This window comes from Anser cygnoides, chromosome 20, assembly GCF_040182565.1.
Source record: "Anser cygnoides isolate HZ-2024a breed goose chromosome 20, Taihu_goose_T2T_genome, whole genome shotgun sequence".
NCBI lineage: Eukaryota > Metazoa > Chordata > Aves > Anseriformes > Anatidae > Anser > Anser cygnoides.
In genome coordinates, this window is record NC_089892.1 from 5284395 (window position 1) to 5306404 (window position 22010).

General features: G+C 45.8%; 1 protein-coding gene and 1 non-coding gene across 13 annotated transcripts in view; both read right to left on the reverse strand.

Annotated features, from left to right (window-relative positions):
• Positions 1–134: 134 nt before the first annotated feature.
• Positions 135–22010, reverse strand: part of PRRC2B (proline rich coiled-coil 2B) — a 49978-nt gene continuing 28102 nt past the window's right edge. For 5 of the 12 annotated variants that reach the window (XM_048051758.2, XM_048051746.2, XM_048051765.2 and 2 more), the window contains exons 16-32: positions 19521–21584; positions 17761–17960; positions 16987–17132; positions 15689–15830; positions 15002–15084; positions 14117–14308; positions 13783–13977; positions 13255–13341; positions 12211–12315; positions 11451–11643; positions 10283–10380; positions 9785–9912; positions 8469–8709; positions 6794–6970; positions 6027–6118; positions 5324–5444; positions 135–4893 (exon numbers count right to left, since the gene is read on the reverse strand). In XM_048051758.2, coding sequence (XP_047907715.1) covers positions 4753–4893; positions 5324–5444; positions 6027–6118; positions 6794–6970; positions 8469–8709; positions 9785–9912; positions 10283–10380; positions 11451–11643; positions 12211–12315; positions 13255–13341; positions 13783–13977; positions 14117–14308; positions 15002–15084; positions 15689–15830; positions 16987–17132; positions 17761–17960; positions 19521–21584 — 4405 coding nt within the window. In that variant the 3' untranslated portion in view covers positions 135–4752. The remainder of the gene's footprint in view (positions 4894–5323; positions 5445–6026; positions 6119–6793; positions 6971–8468; positions 8710–9784; positions 9913–10282; positions 10381–11450; positions 11644–12210; positions 12316–13254; positions 13342–13782; positions 13978–14116; positions 14309–15001; positions 15085–15688; positions 15831–16986; positions 17133–17760; positions 17961–19520; positions 21585–22010) is intronic. The other 7 variants (XM_048051783.2, XM_048051775.2, XM_048051780.2 and 4 more) reach the window with 7 other exon arrangements.
• LOC125181930 (small nucleolar RNA SNORD62) lies at positions 11123–11210 on the reverse strand. The gene has a single exon (XR_007160605.2). It is a non-coding gene; the product is annotated as a small nucleolar RNA SNORD62 (small nucleolar RNA).

Here is a 22010-nt window from a genome sequence, read left to right on the forward strand (position 1 = left end):
TGGCAGGGTACACAAGCACGCCGTGACACGTCGCTGGGTCCTGGCAGGGCTACGTTCTTTTCTTTAACATCTTAAAAATAACCCTATTTGCTTTAAAACCTTTACCCAAAAAAACGAGAGGAAAGCCTTAAGAATTTGAGAAAGCATAACCTGCTTTATTTTTTTTATTATTTTTTTTATTTAAATAAGGAGAATTCTTTCATATGGAAAGAGCTAATACAATCACATATTTGAAAGGAGAAACAATAGGTACTGAAACGAGGAAAAAGGGCGATAAAGAGTGTGCCGCAACTGGCCTGGTGATGCCGTGGTTCGAGTTCCGGTCCAAGTAAAAGTTTCCAAAAAATATAAACAGGTTGCACGTTACACAATTATCCATCGTCTGCCCTTTCAAATATCTGGTCTACATGAAAAGACAAAGAGAGGAAAGGCCAAAAAAGATTTACTATACAGGTCATGAGGTTAAAAGCTGTAAGGAGTACAATATCCCCTTGAGAAACAACAAATGCAATTTATACAGAACCAGAGGAAGGATTCCAGCTAAGGATGACGCCTTGAGACATGCTAAAGGGTGAGCTGCTGCTGCTGTGATTCCAGGGTCACGGGGGTGGCCGCAGCCCTCTTGAGCCAGCAGGGACCCGTCAAACACAAGAGGGTGCCCACGGCCACTAGGAAAATGTGGTGGTCTTTGGATCAAAACAACATTAAAAAAAAAAAAACCTTGGGTGGACTGCTGCCGTCACATCACAGCCAGCAGTCTGCTTCAGCAAAATTCTCATTTCCTACTGACGGGCCGCGACCAAGTATCCCGATGCCTGTCGTAAGGTAATTCTTACGAGTGCATCTTTCTTGGAAGGAAACTAGGCTGCTGTACATCGAAAATAACCCACGCTACAAGGAATTAACCTGTGCTTAACTAGTCAGAAGCAAAACAGAAGGTTAACAGAATGCAACAGAACAAGACCTTCGCATGCAGTGGTGCTCGCTTCAAGTGAATATAGTAGCCTGCCAGAAGGTGAGACATAGCAAAAATGCTAAGCTCCTTTTTTAATATATATCTATAAATACACAGGAACCACAGGGCAGCTTGTAGCTTTGCAGCATTCTTGCAAGGAAACTGTTAAATGGAGTGCCTCTCTGCATGAGCACAAACACGTGTGGAGTTCAATGGGCTGCAAACACATTCAGAGGGACTGACTACTGACTGTAGAGCTGTCACCTGGCAGAGCCAGGAGTGAATTATGAGAGCAACAATACCTGTTTCACTGGTGACTGTGCTGCTTCCACCTGTCATTTGCTTTTTTCCCCTAACTCTTTCTTTTTTTTTTTTTTTCTCCTCAAGAGCCAAAAGCAGGCTGAGCTGGAGAGGAAAGCAGCACTGAATGCAGCTGCTAGGCCGTGAATCACTGCATATAGAGCTGGTTACGCACGTGCTTCAGACCTTCATCTGCACAAAAAGCAGCAAAGTCAGCCTCTGAATATTTCTGCTTCACCATTTTTTGCTGAAAATACGGATCCCACCTCTCCCTCCCACTGCACACTGCACCTTTCCAGCAGAAGGAGCCTGCAATTTAGTACCAGATTTCCAATAAAAGCAAAAGCAACTCGCAAAGGAATAAATCATCAGGACCCTACCCTTCAGCAGTAGACGGCAAGCAGAAGTATCCCCCTATAAACCACCTCAACATCCAATACACCTCCATTCTCCTCTTCCCCAAGCTGACCTTTTAATCAATGTACCAGCACCCCTGGCATTTCTGCACCTTGAGGATCAGAGACCTTCCTTGCGACTCAAGGGCACTGCAAAATGCAGTAACCTCAAGCTAGCTTTAAACAAAAATACACGCCAGAGAAGGATATTGCACCTTAGAAATTTGGGCTCTAAAACTGCTTTCCAACACACAGAACTCCATTAAGTGAAAGAGCGTCTTGCCAACTGCAGCTGACAGTCACGCAAAGGAGAGGAATGGAATGAAGCTCACATGCATTTCTTGGCCTTTCCTGCACAGAATAATTCAGACATAATATATAAATAGAGCAGTGAAACAATTACTTTTTCACCTAGACCTACAACATCAAATACGTATAAATAAATTCTAGTGTTTTATTCTGTTGGGGGAAGGATGGGGGGAGTTAGAAAGAAGGGTGACCTTTTTCAACAGGAAGTATTGTAGTTCTGATGGCATTTACACCAGAGGGACTGCAATATCTTGCGTCTAGCAATAACCCAATTTCTCCAACACATTTGACCATTTTAAAGTCATGTAGGTGGGAGGAAAGAGGTTAGTGTCTTTGTAAAGCTTAAGTAGTGTGTTTAGGGTAGGAAAGAGATGAGAAGAAGGGAGCCTGGATAAGTCTCTTTAGCCATTACAGATAGATTCTGAGCTGATATTAGCTAGGGCCAGCTGGGCAGGAGGATAATAAAAAAAAGAATAAAAGACAGTTCTGTTGTTCATGATATTCCAAGGAAGAAAATAAAAAAGGGGGTGGGATGACTTACTAGTGGAGCAATCTTTGGAAAACGTCGGGAGCAGGACTAGCTGATGAGGAAGCAGGTCTGGGAGATGTCTGAAAGCTAAGGAAATATTTGTCGCTTAATCTCAAACCCTGTACTCTAGGGAGGTACTCTGGCACACACTGCTCTGAAGTTAAAAATCCATAAAACATGAGGAAAAAAAAGAGCTCTTATTTTTCCTTAAAAGTACCATCCTATCCCTTTCCCTTCGGGTTCTCTGCCACAGTCAATGGGGACACCTGTGGAGAGGAAACATACTATTTCTAAGTTAGTTTAGGTTTCTAAGCTCTTTTTAAAGCTACTGTATAAAATTCTTATTTATACCTAGCTTAAAACTTCAAATGCATCCCTAGAAAGTTATGAAGGATCTTTCCCAGAAAGGGGGAAAAAAAGCAACAAGAAAAGAAACGAGAACACCTTTCAGATCCCTTCCCAAATACATTCTTTGTTCAAAATATCTTCTTTGGAACCACCAACAAATGACTTGCTGCCATCTAGCAGATGCTGACGGCACAACCAGTTAGCAAGCTATCACCTACTGCAGAAATGAAGTTTTCTCTCCATCATTTCAGAGTGACCAGCCTACTTCACATTTTGAAAGAGCTAAACAACACAAACCAGGTTAGCTGAAAGTAGCTGAGTTTACTTACGACTACCATCAGCTGAAGGACTCCAAGCACTTTCAGGAACTTGCAAGTCCATCCTAAAATCTACATACACACGCAGCACACAAACCAAAAACCAAATAACCAAAGAAATAAAAACCCAACCCACTCCCACTGGGACCCTCCTTTCATATACCATCAAATACTGGTGAGGAAGTGTAAGGTTGTGACACTGTGTATGTGCTATATGCAATTACATCAAAACTGAAGAACCCTTTGCTGTTCACCTGGGGAAGGAGATCAAAAGGATGATTCCAAACTGGCTCTGTAACCATGCGCTTCCAACCGAAAAAAGGAGGTTCCAAGTGTGCTAAAAAGGCTGCCTTGCAGAGGGGCTCCCTTACTAATGCGTTTCTATGCAAATTTTACAAGAGGCCATGACAGGAACTGAAAGACCGACCAAGGGAAAAGGGAGAAGAACAAAGCTTAGGAGAGCAGCCCCGAGGGATGAGCTCAATATAGAACAAGTCTCAGGAGACACGAAGAATTAGAGCGGCCAAGGTAGGGAGCGTAAGAGAGCATCACAACTACAAAAAGTAGTCCGAACAAACCCGTTGGTGCTAGCCAACTCTTCTGACCCATGTGCGATGAGGAGATTTCGCTTAGAAGATTTTACGTTTTGTAAATCCATGATTTACATTTCGCTGCATGTTTGGCAGTCACTAAAATAAAATCTGAAACAAACAAAAAAATAGATCCAGAGGAGCTTGCAACAGAAATTTTGGTGCTTTTCCTTAAAACGAAAATGCCACATTTTGTTGTGCACAAGGCACCCCAAAGCTACAATTAAAGTGGTGCAAGTTTCAAGATTAATGTACTGACTTGCTATATACCTTTAGTACAGATTTCTAATGCAAGCACTGCTTCTAGCTTAAAACAAAAATACTGAAAAATTAATGAATGCTGTAACTGTCCTGTGTTGTTTTCTTTTTTCTTTTTCCACTTAATCTGAAAGGCTAGATCATCTGGGAAAAAAACACTTAAACCAACTCAGTTTAGGAGTCTTGATTCTAAGCATAGCACAGAACCATGTATAAAAACTAGGGAGGGTTCTTGCAGAACATAATTTTAGTTCAATGGACTTATTTTCTGGAAGGAATGGGGAAAGCAGAAAGAAGGGGGGGGAAGTGATAGAACATATAAAAGTTCTGCTATAAACAAGGATATAGCTTTTTTTTCTCTGTAAAAACCTCAGCTGCCTTTAAAATGAAAAACCTCAAACTAACCCCTCTCCCCCAGTTGCCACTCTGCTTAGACAGAAGTAGGGAAGGAGAAGGATGGGCTTTGCCAAGTGAGCTATCACAGCTACCTGTGCATGGGGCAAAAAAAAAAAAAAAAAAAAAAGAAAAGGCTCGAGCCACTTAAGTCACACGGTTGGTTTGTTTTAAAGCAAGCAGGTCAATGTCATATCCACTGTTTCAAACTGCTTTGTTGGAAGAAGGACTTGGATGATGTCACTGCAGTCAGTCAGTGTGGGGTGGGGAGTAGGTCTGGTGAAGTTATCAGGAGATCCAGTGGGGTCCAGTCTTAGCTGCAGTGCCTCTCAGGACCAGCTGGGCATCAGAGGTGCTCCTAGGCCTTGCTTTCCTCCACTTTTACTGCCTGAGGTTTGATCGCTCCTGTGCGCACTGGCTTCATCTGGTTTGTGGATGCTGTTTCTTGCAGCTTTACTGCTCCCAGACTGGCTTTATTTTCATCCACCCGCTGCTTTGCCTTTTGACACACAGAAAGGAGGAGGCATTAGATAGCACAGAGACTTGTACGCAGATACAAAAACCAACCGTGACCATCATTCATGCAAGACATCAAATTTGCCGCAAAATTCAGGTACTTTCTCTGCTGTCACTCCTTGCTCTCCTAAAAACACCTTATGCATAAGGATCTCGAAGATCCCATAAAAACTCAACAGAAAAAACAGAACCGTAAGACAGGTAATCCTCTAATTTCTCCTGACCACCGATCACACAGCGTTACTCACGGGCTCGGTATAGTCCCCACCCACCTATCCGCTCTCCTGTTCTCCCTGCAGGAAAAACAACTTCCACGTATAGCTTTACTACACTGCCACTCCTCTCAAGGACGAGGCCCAAGTATGACACTAAAAGCACAGACACTGTTGGGTCAGAGTGCTGACATACGCTACCTGTTGTACATAGTGTCCTTGCACCGAGCCCATACTAACTGCTGGTCCAGACGGCTTCCCATTTGGGCTGGCAGAGCTAGGCCTGGAAATCGAAGAGTCGACAATATTCATGGAGTAAATTCTACAATGGAACGAGAACCTTATTCACGTGTGAAAGAAAAAAGGACTGTAGAAAAAGCAGCAGTAGACAGGGCATGAGTCTGTACTGTGCAGATCAACGAGCTCCCCAGCCCAAAAGACAACACGTGGATCGGTTAGAGGTTAAAAAAAATAAAGTAACTGCAAGTCCCCAAACTCTCAATGACCTGAAGGCTTGGAATGTCTCCACATTAGCATCTCTCAATCTTGAGAAGTTGAGACCATGCTGCAACTAAAACGTTTAGGCTATGTTCCCCAATTTTCTACCTTAACAAGAAACACAAAAAAGCACAATTCCAATTTGCCTTTAAGACATTGAAAACAGCTTTATGCTTTTCCCACAAGCACAAATGACCAAAGTCAGAAACATAATTGGTCTCTACCCAAAACTGAAAGCCATGATCATTCGTCTTAATCCAAGTGTTTGGACTACATAAGCACATTGTACACATGAAAACCCAAGCAGGTCTTACAGAGCAATGATGGATGCACCACGTCTCTGCAAATGGGGAACACTACTACTTCCCCGTTCTGACTACAGAGGCTAAATTCCATAAGCATTTACCTGTACGCATGTGGTGATGGTACAGACCCTCCGGAGGACATGTTCTGTTTACCGTCGGAAAAATGAAACCCTTTCATTTCCATTTGGGAGGACTACAGAAGAAAATGAGTGAGAGCACATCATCTATGCATTCACAGTAGTGGATATTACTTCATATGAACATATAAACCAAGTTTTTGCCCTTCTACCCATCATGCCCATTAAAAGAAACATTTTTCAGGTGAACTAAATGAGGCTTGTAAGTGAAATGATCCGCTTGTATTAAATCAACAAGCCAGGAGCACAAGCAAATAGTGAACCTGGAAGCTAACTGCTGTGCTTTCTCTCCCCTAGAGTAGAAAAACTTATGATACAAATCCATCAAGCCAGACATGACATTAATATACCTACTCAAATGGACAAGCTTCACAACAGTGTGAAATATCTGGGCAGTATTCCAGCTGTGTCTGGAGCTCACCACCCCTCAAGCACTCTGGGGAAACCTGTGTAAACATGTAATAAAACTGGAGACTCCAAACTGGATCAAGGCAGGATGGGGCTCCCTGGAAACAGAATGATTGCCAGCAGCAAAACCTGAAAGGCTGCTGACCTGTGCTTTCGAGGTGAGAAGAACAGGGCTCCTTCATTTTTACACCAAGCCTTGGCTTTGATATTTAAGGATCCCCTTTACCAAGCCAGTCTCCCCTTTAACAAGCAAGATCAAAGAACAAAACTTCAGTGCAAGAGAGCTTAATGAATGCCAAGATGAGCAAGGAGTTAATCCTTACCTCCCTGCTGGTAGCAAGAACTGAAGGCTGCGATCCAGGAGGGAGAATTCTTCGGGGAGCTCCTACAGGCAGGTTTTGCCCCTGAGGAAGCTGGATGGACTGCGGTAGAATCAGGGGCTGCTGGCCAGAGCCATAGCGGGGCAGAGGAAGCTGGGAGCCAGGCACAGGCATTGTTAACTGTGTGATAAGGACATGTAGTTACTTAATGGCAGCCAACAGCTCTGGGTTTGACACACCCTCTCCCAATACCCTGAAAGCACAGTACTGCTAAAAGCAACCCCACTAACAGTGCAGTCTGGCACAGAGTAAATGCAAATTAATGTAACAGAGCAAATTTCGCACTGAAACGCGTGTGCTGGTAGTGTTGCCAACACCCTACCAGCTGGGTTTTTAACGTAGCATTGATTTAACATAACTGCACTCAGCCGTAGGGCTCTTCTCCTTGCCTAGAACCTACACCCCGCTCTTCAGGCTTCCTCACAGTCTCTGCACAGGTGATTTTTCTCTTGATCCCACAGCAGCGTCAGACAGCTCAGTCAGTGTCAGACACCCTGTTCGCAGCTTTAGTACCCAAATCAGGAATTGTGTTCTGCTTTCATGCCAAAGCATTTTGGGGAGCTGAACTCTAGAGCAATGGTTACCTCTCTATGTTCTGCAATGAATTTCAAACCGATTATGGTAACAATTAATCCTAATTTACAAGAAGCAGCTCATGACTCAGCAGCCTCCTTTCCCTCTAATTTTTTTCCTTTATTCCTCAGAACTGTTGGATTTGGGAGGTTCCACGACACCACTTTGTGACAAAAATAATAAAATCTAGGGCTGAATTTACCCAGTGACCCAAGCATGAGAGATCAGGTTACTAGGTTATTATGGATAAAGCATTTCTTCAAATATTTAATTCGGCAGTATTCTCTGTGTTTTCCTCAGCTAAATAACTTTCAGGATTAACAATTTTTAAGTCAGTCACAACATAAACTCCGTTTAAGCAAAAATAAATGGTCCCCACAAATCTTAACATGTTGCACAAAATACATGCAACCTGAATTTAATGAAAGTACCAGACTTCTGCAGAGAATCAGAACACGTTTATCCATGAACACAGCTATGCTCACAAAAGGATTCAATGTCTTTTTCTGAATGGTGCTTTACAAAAACTTTGTACCCTACACCAAGGTGAAATTTTTGTTAAGACACTGCCAAACAGATCAACAGAAGTTGTAAGACCACCTGGATTCCAGATGAATTGAGAAAATAGAGGAGTTTTAATTAAAACATCAATTACCCTGGAAGCTACGTTAAATCTGGAAGAGATGGGAATTTGGTTCTTGGAAGTGGTACTTTTAGGACAACTACCACATCACAGCCTCCTACCCAGGAAGCACTGTAAGGTTTGATTCTGCACAAAACGTTTATCTTGAGGGCAAAGACATCCAAGTCAGAAAAAAAAAAAGGGCATTTCCCCAGGGACATACAAGTAATTATCAAGAACCGTATTAAATAAAGTGCTATAAGTTTGAAACAACGGCTCACAGAAGAGTCTCTTGGGGAAATCTTTTGCCTCGACAGAGAGCTTAGCCCACACAAACACATGACTTAGCACAAATATCCAATCCAGTCCCAGAAACAAGTGGCACCCTGCACAACCGAGTGGCTTGCGAGTCCTGCTCCTAACCTGTGTAAGCTGAGAGTCCATCATCTGGGAGGCTCCCATCCCAGCCGCCTGGTTTATCTGGCCTTCGTAAACTAGTGCCTGGCTTCCGTTCATGGGCTGATAGGGGGACCCAGACTGGGTTTTCACCACCTCCAAGGGCTGCATGCCCGGGAAGGCGGAATACGGAGGCTTCAGAGCAGTGCCTCCTGTCAGGACCATCGTGCTGGGCTGAGACAGACTGGGGTGCATATACACCTGAGACCTGGGGAAGAAAAACATGCTTAAATCACTAGGCAGAAAACCTTTGGAGACTGTACACATATACCACTATCAAGATATATATCTGGGTTGCAAGCATAGTATCTACTGAATTGACAACTTAAAACTAAGATGCAGTCTCTTTTAGATACAGGGTTTTAATTTTACTTCCACTTTTAAGCCCTTACAACCACGTCCTTGTGTTGCAGGAGCATTCAACAGAATGACAGCATGTCCCATCCATAGTTTATATATTAATATTCTGCACAATATGCTCTGGATTAGTAGTAAGGTGAGGATCCAAGTTACGAGAACTCTGTAGCAGTTTTGCGAAGCAGAAATCAGAAATTAAAGATTCAACCAGCTCTAGCATTAGCAATTTATTTTTTTTTAAATCTCCATGTCTAGATTTTTGAGGCCTCAAAGAACCATTCTGATCAATTGTTCTCATCTCATGCAGAATGATTCTCACAGCCAGCCCAGCTCTGAAGAGGACGACTCATTCCTTCAGTTCTAGTAAGCGGTTCTTTTGGCCAAGCACTCTTGATGTTTCTCGCAGTAGTGTTTGATTTCTAATTTGAATCTTACTATTTTTTCCCCAAAGATCAAACATTCATTCTGTTCTCGTCTTGCTGTTTTTATCTAATAAAAAAAAGTTATGTAATGTCCTTATGCAGGTACTCGGCTCTGATCAAACCGTCTCTTAGCACAGTAATAAGCCAAATCCAGTAAGCAGCAGGCTCTGAATTTCTCATCAATAAAATTGTATTCCAGCCCACAAACCTCCTCTTTCTGCATCTTTCTCAAGATTTGCCTCCCCCTTTGAGAGGGCAGGCATTACAACTAAGTACATTTTTTCTTTGCCACTGTCCTACAAAGAAGCACACTACAAAGAGCCCTTATGTACCCTGATACCCTTGGTCTCCACCCAAATGCTCTCCAGCACTGTTAACTGTGAAATAGAAACACGATGTCAAAGGGGGAAGAGGAGATGAGTACAGAGTATCCGACCAATCTACTTCGCCACAAGCAACAGAAGAGTTAAGGCCACAAGGAAATGAAAAACTGGAAGCGGTTACCTGAAGGGCTGTATGGAGCTGTACATCTCCTGGGACTGGGAAACAGGCAGACCACCCCTCAGGCCAAGCTGAGCTTGGGCCTGTAAGGATGTGTGGAGGGAAATGGGAATCTGTTGAGCAGCAGCGGCCTGCAGAAGAAATTAAGGTGACTGAGAGAGATGAGAGCAGCCAGAAACTCTCCCAGGCTCTTAAAAAGCCATCAGTTTCCTCAGTGAGTCAATGTGCCATGACAATTACCTACACTGCAGCTTTACCCAGCCCCCCGTTGTTCCACAGAACAGGAGCACTGGTACAAAGGCACTGGTACAAAGAAAAAAGCAGTTCCCTCCCTTTAATTTCACTAACCTGTAACACCTACTGGGAAGCAGCGTTTAAGGAAGCTAAAGGGAGCCACACTTAAGCCCCTTTGGGCTGTCAGAAAGATAAATAACTTGTTTCTTACACGTGACCTTGAAAGGCTTCTTGAGAAACCATTAGCTAGTTTTATTTCTCCCTCACCTGTTGGTAGCTTTGCTGCTGAGGTATTGTCTGAGGAACCAGGCGGGGCTGACTTGCGAACACATGGCCATCCAGATACAGGGGTGGAATATGGTTACCTGGACATCAGAGAAGACAGTGCTGTAACTCAAAGTACAGGCAGGGTACACTGCAGAGACCTGCAGGTCCATCACGACTAACAGTTCAGGAATTGGCAACCTGTGCTCCAAACTTTCCCTATCTGCCAGGACCAGCTCCACAATCATCTTACCTTTGCAGTTAGGAGGGACGGAAAGGGCAAACATGGCATGTGAGGCCTTCACACAAACGATCTAAAGCCATTTTTTACCAAAGGGTGGCACCAAGAAGAAAGCGGTGTGCCACTCCTGTGTTTACATATTTGAACCAAGGGATTTTCAAGCAAAAAGGAGGAAGAATTTGGCGGGGTGGAGGAGAGAAGAAATCACCAGGCTTGGAAACGATCTGTTTTCCAAATATATTCCCTACAGTGGCCCCATTATCTTTTCTGCCCAGCATATTCCATTCCCTTCTTGAATTGAGGACTAAGAAAGGCATTCATGAGAGGTCTTTTGGGACCCAAGAATCAGAGTCCAGGTACATTTCTTTTTTTTTTTTTTCCTGACACTCTCCCTAATTATACACACCATCTAACTTGACTGTGGTTAAGTTTTCCCTCCGTAATTCAAGCACAGCAACACCTTCTCACCTCCCAGAGTTATGCAAACTGTAAGGTATTTTTTGTTATGTACAAGGAGCAAAATGTACTCTGAACTTGTGACATACAGAAAAGTTTTAAATAGTAAAGTGAGTACAAGAATGCTTGATATTGGGATTGTTAAGTGTCTCAGCCATAGGCGGCTTCTTTTTGTTTCTATTCTGTTGAGTACACAGTGACGGGTAGGCACGATCTATTGATAAATCACAGAAATGGCCCCTACTCAGATCTAGAAGGAATGTCAGCCTTCTGCTAAGATTATACTGGTAAAACTCAAGTAACCTTCTCCAAAGCAGGGAAACAGTCATTTTTTTCTAATCTTGCCTGATTCTCCTTATGGATCTGTTAAATACTAACCAGTCTGTTAATTTACATGGAAGCTCTTCTCACCATGCTCTCTCTACTAGAATCCAACCAGACAATGCAAATACTACCGCTGCAGTTTGCAAATACCTGGAATAGATGCAGAAGGTGCTACGGACGCCACAGGCATAGGAGGCATAGAAACTCCACCAAAAGAGCTGTAGCTGACACCATTGGAAGCTCCAACACTGGAAGGAGGCTGGATGCCTGAGCCTGCACCTCCTGGAGAGTTCTGTTCTGGTAAACTAGGAGAGTTCTCCCAAGCTTTACGGGCAGACTCCATCTACGGAAATGAAGGGCAATAGCTGCAGACAATTCACGTGTGGAGGGGAACACTGAGGCCTAGAGCTGCTCATCTGTGAACTATTGCTTCAAATTCAATCCAGTCTAAGCATAACGGAAAGCTACCACATCTTAGGTCAAGGGGCTTCGTACCCATTCCCAATGGGCAAGCATCCATCAAAAACATTCATCCCTTGTGGTATTTGCAGAGCTGTTTTGGGGGGTGCACAGTAGGGTGGTTTTTCATGTTGTTGCCTTTTTTTAAAAAAAAAAAAAACACCACCAGGTGTCTAAGAAGTTATCTTACCCAGCTACTGAGACAGTCACTAACAGGACAGCTCTGCTGCACTTTTATTTTTACAATGAGGACTTCAGCATCCAGAACTGCTGGAACCCACCCCTTTCCTCCCATGCTGAATAGCATACATGCATAACTTTTACAGGAGCTAATTAAAGATTTACCAGTGCCTGACAGAATGCTCTGGGAGAGATCTCTCCACCCTCACTACCCTGGTCAAGACGACAAGGCAGCCAGACCTAGGACAAGCACACCTGCCAGCTTACCTACCTTAAGAGTAAGGTCTGCGGTGGGGAAGGACATCGGGTTCAGGCCAATGCACCGCTGGAGGTGATGATCTCTTCGCAGAATGGGAATGGACTGCGTTAACCCTGCCTGAGGGGAGATTGGTAAATGGTGAATACTCCGTAACTCTCGTGAGAATTTCGAGAGGCACCAGAGCCTCAGCTGGCAGCTATAGTAACTACACCTCAAAGGATTCAAGCCTCAGTGGTACTGCAGGAGTTAAGTACTGCATTCAACTGTTATCCACTCTGCTGATGGAATAAATTAAGCTTTGGCAGTGTGCAATGACTCCCTTTACGTTGAATTACACCAGCTTCCATTAAAACATCAATTTGACCCAGTAACTTCATTCTGCAGAATACCGTATTTGTAATCTACCTGAATTTCAGACAATCTGTTTCTGAAAGAGCACTTCTGAAAAGAAAGACCCCTTAAGACAAACCTCCAAAATCTAACAGCCTACAAACTCGAAGACATTTCAAAAGCAGCTTTGTGAGTTTTTCACATTGCTGTCCACAGCTGAGCCACAAACTGAGCTTTCAGCGTTCTCACTCTTTCATACAAAATAATGAAATACACAGACGGCTAGAACAAGCCAGAAAACCTCTCAAAGGGCCTGGCTAACAAGATACAGCTCTGTGCCTTGCTGTGGCAGATGAGGTGTTCTGAGGAAGCTAGCAGTCCGGGCCTAAGAATGCCACTGTCCACATCATGTCCATTAGCAGTTCTCTTCAGTGTCTCAGGGCAGGAGACTGGCGGCCTCAGAGATCTGCTAAACCTCTTGCTTTACACAGGTCACTGAATGACAATGGAGTTGCTCTGCGTATCGCTCCTGAGCTAGCCATGCTCATTTCATCAGGGCACCTCAGGGGCACAGGTATCCATTATGGATTTTAGTCACGTGTGATGCCTGAGCAATAAGTGTGAAGTCAACTGCAAAGAAATACGCTTGCTCTGTTTGGAATGTCTGAGATTTAACCAAGGAGAGGCTCAGATGAATCAAGGCCAAAAGAAAAAAGAAATACTTACATTACTGGCCAAGGCATCCTGCAATTTGGTGACAGGGTTAGCTGCAGTGCCAGAAGCAGAACCAGGTGGCAAGCTGAAGTCAGAGTCCTGAAAAAGCAGAACACACAAAATTCAAATCCAGGCCTGAGGGCCACCCACCTGCTTCTCACGGTTAATGAATTTAGCCTGAATCATGACACTAGAAACTAAAGACTGTCCTCCAGTAAGCCTTGCTGAAAGAACATGGAGACGCTTCTCAGCACTCAGAAGCAGGCAACCCCCAGAGGCACACAAAGCTTTAGAAGGCCATGATCTTGTCCATCACCTCTGCTACCACCCCAACTGGTCCTTGGGACACTATTTCCAAAAGGATATTATGCATTTGCCAAGACATCTTGAGCACCTGGTTTGCCTTAGATTTCATTATTGACACAAATCTACAACATACACGCTGGAAGCTTCCTCTAAATAATCCTGCTGCCTCAAACCACCGTCCACATCTCGCCAAGCTCAAACCACCAAGAAGATAAAATTAAATTCAATCCTCACTTTAGGATTTACTCCAAATTCAATGGGTGGCACAGGAAGTACAGAATCCACGTGAATTTCCACCCCATTAACAGGGGGAATATTCCCTTCCAGCCGTTCCGTTCCCTCCGAACCCTTTCTGTTTTTCAGGGAGCGTTCGTTGCCGATTGGTCCAGGCTTGTGTTCCTTGTTCTGTCCTGAGCCTTGATCTGAATCCTTAACAGGAAAGCAGAGAGGCTGAGACACAAAGACCAAATAACCCAATCTCAAGCCTTAAAAATGCTATCAAGAACAACAGAACCACTTCACAAGGTCTCTCACTATGTGCTCTGGCTTGGCTGCAAATCCAGATTACCTTTTTATCAGATTGCTTCTGCACTTGCTCCTTCTGGCAGTCAGGCTTTGGATCCACCAGGCCAGCCCCATTCATCTCCTCTGGTTTGAGGGTGCCATATGGAGAACTGCGCTGAGAGGAGGTCGCGGAGGATTCCCGAGACTCCGCGCTCAAGTCAATGCCACTATCCCCCTGGCTGCCTTTAAAACCCTGCTATGCAAAGCACGAAATGTGTTAAAGCCCTGGACTCCGACCCAGCTCCACAAAAGAGGAAAAAAATCCCAGAAAACAGCAAGACCACGTCCCCTTTTCAAATCACTTTCTTGGTTAACTGCGAGGAGTTGGTCTTGACCTGCAGCATCCCTTGGCTACTGCTTCACCTCCACACAACTCTGAGCCGGGCTAACCAAAGCATTAACCTGACTCTGGCTTTAGAATAAAGGCACAAGTGTCGCACATGGCAACTAGACGGAGACTGCCAAACTCATTACACTTGTGACCCAAACCAGATTTGGGCTCTGGTCTCCAGAGGTGAAGCATTCTGGAACTTCCCCTACCGTCCCTGCATTTAGGCTATAGCTACACACTGCTCATGGAATGAAGCATATAAAAATTATCTATGGGATTCCACCATCCTGGACAACACACTGCCTCCAGTTAGGAGCATAACCCTGGAACACCCCTAACAGAGAGTTACTACGGATACCCACGTGTAGCACTAAGCATCACTTGACCCTCTAGGTTAGAGCAGCATGAAGCTCAAATCAGAGCTGCAGAGAGACAGTTTAAAATTGCACAAGCAGAGCTGACAGTCACTAAGCACAGATGGAGCAATGAGAAGCATAAGCCACCTACTTCAATGCATTATACACGAGATACCTGAATGGCACATTAGGTGCCACTTACCTCAGCGGAGCTAGATTCAGTACCATTAAAGGTATTTACAGGCTTGCTCCAGGAATCACTTCCAGGAGACTGAACGGAAAGAGCTGGAAGAAAAGGGAGGGCAAAGTTCAGCTGCTTAACACAGAACTGTGGACACATCTTGTACACCACGCATGCTGCACGATTAACATTCCATTTCTGGACACGAGAAAGGATATTTTCACCACCACAAAAAGCCATTGCTCCCCAGTCAGCTGAGACATGACAGCACAGAGTAGACGGGCTGCAGAGAGGGAGGTAGAGAACAGGGACTAGAGATTTCTTTGGGAACATGAGAACAACAGGAGAAAGAAGGAGCAGAGACAGAAACAAGGAAGACACTAGGTACTCAGTGATGGAAGATGAGAAAAGAAGGCACAGTAAGAAAGCGGCTGAAGTAGATCCAACCCAAGAAGCCTAGAAAAACGTTACGCAGGACCTTGATCTTACAAAAAGGCCCAGGAGTCAGATTAGGAGACTGACATGGTCAACAATAGGATGGTTGAACAGTACAGTTTTGAACAGACATCTGCTAGCTCCCTTCCCACCTCCAGCATAAGAAAATATAAAGTTGTCTCCTCTTAAGCACGGTTATCCCATTCTTCCTGCACACACCTGAGGATTCCCCACTTTTGTGAAATACTCTAAACCAAACATACACAAACTTACCTGGGCTGTTGCTCTCCCAGATCTCCGTGCCCAGGCTGTTTCCAGACACTGTTACATCACTTTGCTCCAAGCACAAGCTGTTTTGCTTCTTAGCAAATCGAGGAGGAATGCGAGACTGAAGGACGCGGGCCTTAGCTGGTGCCTGACAAAGAGACACAGGCTGTAAGACCTGTCACTGAATTGGGCTAACAAAACCTGCTCCTGACAAGTCTGATCCCTGGGTTTCTAAACACTGCAATGTCAAAAGCCCCTAACCCATGCAACAGAACTGTGTTTCACAAGAAAGTGAAAAAATGCTGTCTTCAGCAGTGTGATTTTTTTTTTTCAGGAGGCTAGGGAGTGTTCGCAGCACAAAGCAAAGTGGAATTACCAGTACATCAGACTTGCTCTGCTTAATTCCTCTTCTTCGCTCCAGATGAAGCAAGATCAAGTCATAATTTCACCATACAGAGATGGCTCTTTCACAGTGCCAAGCTTTGAACAGAGGGAGAAGCACATCCCTCTAAAACTTCAAGACCATTCCTGTTGCCCATTCACACGCTGTCCTCAGCTTAATTTTAAAAACGAAGCAACCAGGCTTTTATAGCTTTGCTTGGAAGATTCACTCCACCCACCACGAGCCTCCCCTGCCAGAAAGCATTTCCCAGTGATGCTTTTTACTTGCATTTCATCCTCCACATTTTATTAAGTCTCCTTTCATGTTAAAATATTCTTTTCTCCTAGTACATGCAGAGAAATGCCTCCCTCCTAAACGTTACTTAACTAAGCTATCCACATTACAGTCTTAAATCTTTTATTGTAAATCAACTCCGTTACCCTATTCTGAACATAAAACTGAGAGAGTTTCTTCCAGTTTGTTAGTTTCTTTCTGGTAAGGTGCCCAGACACAAACCTGGCAAGTCTGGCAAAGAAGCTACCACATCCTGTTCTAGCAGTAACACGCTGTTGATGCAGCCAGAGGGTGTAGAGGTCCCTCCACTGCTCACTGCTGCCCAGTATCCCACCAACAGGCTCCGTAAGCCAAGTTGCTTTGAATAAGACTCACTTTAGAAAACCCTCCTTGACTCACAATTAGCAATTCTGCTAGAAGATGAGAACAATCAGAATCTTCAAACTATCCTTTTCAGACCAACAGCCCCTGCCCATCAGAGCCAAAATACATTTGCCAGGCCTAATGCCAGATCAGTCCTACTTCGGCCAACTGCGTGATTTTCTGCTTATCCACACACTTTTGGGGTCTTTGTCCCTCTGTAAAAACAGCTTAACGGTGTAAGTTTTTTCTGCCTTCTACTCCTTACCTGAGCAGCCTGCTCCTTCTTTCTCCGTTCCTCTTCCAGCAAACGGCGCTGTTTTTTGGTAAGAACTTCAATGAAGCCTTCACCTGCCATAGAACCTACTTCATTCTCTTCCGCCGTGCTCGACACCCGATTATCAATGATGGTACCTAAACAAAGCACATATGGGAAAAAATAATAATAAAATAAAAGTTGTGCATGTGTGTATGCTTATAAAGTTTTATGATTGCATTCATGTAAAGAGTGCTTTCTAAATAGAATCCATACTACAAACAAACAAGTTTAGCCAGCAGCACTGCAGCTAAGCTTTGAAAACTAAGCCACAAAACAGACATCTACTAGTCACATTTTCCATCTCTGCTTTGCTGTCCTCTGCCTCAAGGTGAGCATGCTCCAGCTGGGAGAGCTTGGGAACATGTGTTAGCTCAAATAACTTGAGGTGTGTTATCAGCAGAAAGGAACCTCATGCCCACTTTAGATGCTCTTTCAATTTCCTTCCCACTAGGTAACCTATTTTGGGCTTGAAATTTAACAGCTTACTAGAACCAAGCTTTCCATGGAATTGATTTCTGTGTCACATCTGGCTGAAAGTTTGGGTTTTAAATTTAAAACCCAACTGCCTTCTATGTTATCCCTATTTAGATGCACTGGAACATTCCTGTGTAAGTAAACAGAAAATAATCTAAACTCATATCTAAAAGTTACACTGGTTTGAATTTGCCTTGCTTGAAGTCAACCACAGTGTGTTATCCCGTAAAAAAGAAATAAGGCACTCACTTCCATAATTCAGTTCGAACTGTGACAACACCTCTCCCTTCTCGCTTGCTCTCTGTGCAGTGGATTTGAGCTCCTTCTCTGGCTTTTTACCCGGCCCTTCAGCACTCTCTGAGTTAGCATGGGAGGCCCTATCCAGGCTGTAAATGGAGTGGCTGCTTCCACCACTCGTGTTACCGAGGCCCCCTCCTTCTTCTGGAGATCTACAAGGAAAGAAGAGAAAGGAATCAGGTTTGTTACCACAAGATGAAAAGAAGTAGCAAGAAAACAAACAAACAAAACCCCATGGGCTATATTTTCCTTGCCAGGTTTCTAATCACATCTCATTCTTCCTCAGCCTTTGCTCAACTGAAGGTAGGTATTAATTCTGAGCACATAACTCATTAGAAGAGGAAATGGGATGGAAATAGAACCTGTACTCATGAGTCAACCAACAGGTTACTCCCCAACAAAGCTGATAACCTAGCCTGTCCCCATGGGAGGGCTCTGTGCTTCTGAACCAGTGTCTCCTGACCTCCTGTGACACTGCTCCAATTGCTCCCCTGCTTCTCTTTGCAATTGGCACACATTTCCGGGCAGGCATAAGCTCAAGGGAAGGAAGATGGGGAGAAACTGGCAACATTGAGCCAAAAAAGAAGTCATTTTCCCCTTTTTGTTTCTCCCAGATTTTTTTTGCTCCTTTGACCATCATCCACACATCATTCCCCAAGAGTTCAACTCCAAAAAGGGGCATGATTAAAGGCAGCAGGGGCAGGGAGCAGCCTTCCCCCTCCCTTACTTTCTCTATCTACCAGCATGCATCTTTCCCGACGTCAGCTCTCCTCCCCCTCACTTCCATATAAGCTACTATTAGCTACTGCCTCCTGGAGTTGGGGGAGCTGGGTGCCAAACAGGGAACAAGTTGCCCATTTGTCAGCGCTTTAAACCCAGTACGATGAAGCTGCACAAGGACCTTTCTCTCCTGTTCCTAGGAATGGAAAGCGAGAAGGTAGCTGTCAAATTGGCTAGGACCAAGGCACGTCTAACCCAGCATCCTTGCCTCTAGAGTTGGTGGCCATCAGATTCTTCACAAGACACTTGCAATGAAATACTTAGTCCTTAGTGTCAGAGCTATCCTCAAGTACTCACGGGAGGAGCTCCTCCCAGCAGGTTAGGAACACACAGCACTGCTCACCATTCATCACCGGGCTCCACTAAGGACTGAGAGAATACTTGCTCAGACGTGGCTAGGAGTGGCAATGACACATGGCTCTCAGGCCACAACCACACTCCTGGGAAGCCAGGTTAGAGAAGTTCAACCTGCACAAGCCACAGCAACCCATGCCGGGTAAACCCAACCCTTGCTTTATTCTCTGGCACACTCCCTGAGGGACCCACAGCAGGAGAGGTTTGGAGTTAAGGACCAGGACTTCCTCCATTACCTTCCAAGCCTCTAGTGAGAGGGCAGACCAGAGGGTGCAGAGCTGTCTTGGCAGGAAACTAAAACAAAGAGGGGCAGGAACTCAGAGGTATGTCATGCCCGCACTGCTGTGGACTTCCACAAGCCTGGAGTTCCAGCGTGGTAGTGAAGGCATCAATTGGTTGGGAAACACACACTGACAAAAACCTTGGACATCACAGGTTGGATAAGGTGCTGGGAATCACCTGCACTAGACTGGAAGAAACACGGGCAACAGCTCCCCCCTCACAACCGATCCCTTCCCCACTGCCCTGACCTCTGCATACCAGATGACAGGCATCTATCTATCAGGACGCAACTGTACCTTTTGCTTTTGATCAGCGTCCCGTTCTGCTGGCTCTCGTATCGAGAGGCTGCTCCTACACCACTCCTGACGGACTGCTCCACGTAGCCTGCTGGCTCAGCCTTGCGGCTCTGCCTGTCCACGAGCGGCCGTTGGCTCGAGAAGCTCCTCTTCGCCAGCTCTCTCTTCTCCCCCAAGCTACCGCTGCCAAGGCCGCCCTCCAGCTGGCCTTCACTCTCCGAAACTCCATCTCGCCTCTCGCGCCGCTCGCTGAAGTCACTGCTCTCAGAAGCTGTCTCCCACTCCTCGTTGGCGTGGTCTGAGGAGTTCTGGTAGGACAGCTCAGGAGACCGCCTGCCCGAGACGCTGCTCTTCTCTGCCGTGGTCAGCTTGGGTCTTCCCGGCCACTGGCTGGGCAGCAGGTTGGGGCCTCCCTCCTCGGGGTTCCACTGCCCGACCGATTCCCGCTCCTGCCTGAGGCGCCTGAATCGCGGAGGTTTGTCCTGGCGGGGAGGACGGCGCCTCCGGAACGGCCTGTTCTCTATGTTCTCCTGATCCGCCGAGTAATCCTCCTGGAAAAAGTGCCTCTTGTCATCCAGATGACTCTCATCGAAAACCCGGCTGGAGAAGGAATCCACGTGTTTGTAAGAATCCTGAATGTAGTCCCTGTCAGACTGCTGCCTGCTCCCAAAAGCGTCCGACGGAGAGGTGTGGCTGTACTCCTGCCACCCTGCTCCCCCGCTCCTGCCTTGCCACTGGGTGGGCTCCTTACCCATGAAACCCCTTCGCCCATAGCCGGAGTTGCTCAGTCTTGGTGGCAGTGACCTCCCAAAAGCTCTCGGGGCCCTCATCTTAGGGTCCAGACTAGTGTGATCATCTGAATAGATTTTGTTGGACCTCCACGACTCTTTGAAGTCTCCCTTCTTCAAATCGCTATCTTCCCTGTCCAGCACGGAGCCTTCATTGCTGTTTTCTGAGCCCCTCTGTCGGCGACGCTTCGGGAGCTCCTCGTATTCCGACCCTTCGCTATGGGTCTCGCTCGCGATCCGGCGCCTTGGCTTGCCTCTGGGGAAATCTTCCGGCTGGTTGAACTCCCGAAGCCCTCGCCCTCGGCTGCTCCGCTGGTTGTTGTAGACTCCCCGACTGCTCACAACAGTGCCGCGGCCTCTGAAACTGAACTCCCTGAAGCCTCTCCCTCGCCCACGCCCTTGACCTCTCCCACCAAAGGCTTGCTCCTCATCAATGAAGATCCAGTTGTTTCTTTTCGTGGGAGGGAGATCACTGGACTCCCTAGACAGCTTGTTCTCCCAGGATCTTTCTGGTTTCTCTTCCTCTTCTTCCTCCTCCTCTTCTTCTTGCGACTTCTCAGCCTCTCGAGCAAGGCTGGCTTGGGAAGAACCTTTGTCATCCAGCAGATAACGTGTGGAGTTCAGCAACGCTGCAGAATCGTCCGATTCATTTTCCACTTTCTGAACAGCTGCCTTCTCCTTCAGTGAGCGTGAGGTGTCCTCTCCCTCCAGTTTAACTTTCTCCATCTCCTTCTCCTTCTCCTCCACCTTGAGGGCTTTCAGCACTGGCTTTTTAATCGGGCCTGATCGTCGTGTCCTCCCAGTTTGCTCCTGCTGTTGACCACTTGTGTTTCGAATTTCAGGGGTCCACTCCGTCGTCTCCTCAGCAGGCTGTTTGGTAGTAGCTCCTTCTTTCTTCCACGGGTCAGCACTGAATGACTGTTCGTCCCTGGGAACTTCTTCGGCAACCTCTGCTGTAGTCTCTGAGGGTTTCTGATGGTGGCCAATATCCCAGCCGTTATATTCAGGCTTCTTCTCTGCTTGGATAAAATCAGGCTCCAGAGGCGAACACCTCAGGTTTGCATGCCGGCTGCCAGGACAGGTTTCCTGCACATTCTCCTGGTGCTGAAACAAGAGATCTTGGCCTAGCCTCTGCGAAGACAGGCAGCTGTCAAAGTCTGCTTGGGCCTTCTTGTCGAAAGCATTCAAGTACTCCTCCCCTCTCTCCTCAAAGAGATCTCGCTGGGTGCTCAGACTCTCTGGCCTTCCAGGAGAGGCAGAGTAAGAGCTGTCGTTCCTGAGGAGGAGATAAACAACAAACATCAAACAGTCAAGCTAATGCAAAGCACAGCACGCGTCCAGGGGCCCGAGCTGACTGCAAGAGGTGGAAAAAAATCAACCAGGCTTTGTTCTACATCATGAGACAACGAGCCTATAAATACACCGGGGCAGATCTGGGCAGATCTGCTGTGGCTCCAAGCTGTATCGCCTGGCGTGTCAAATCAATGGATGATAAAGAAAGCAGTTCCTATGATGGGCAGCAAACTTCAGAAATAAAGGAAGACTGAGTCTCCAACACATATGGAGATCTGAGAACAAGTAGTTGGATTCAGGAAACATCGAAGAATTAGAAGACAAACTAGAACCTACAAGAATTTCTGACTCATAGCTCCTACTGAACAGCCCTGCAAGGCACCAGGCTGGTCAGCACGGACTGGCATCA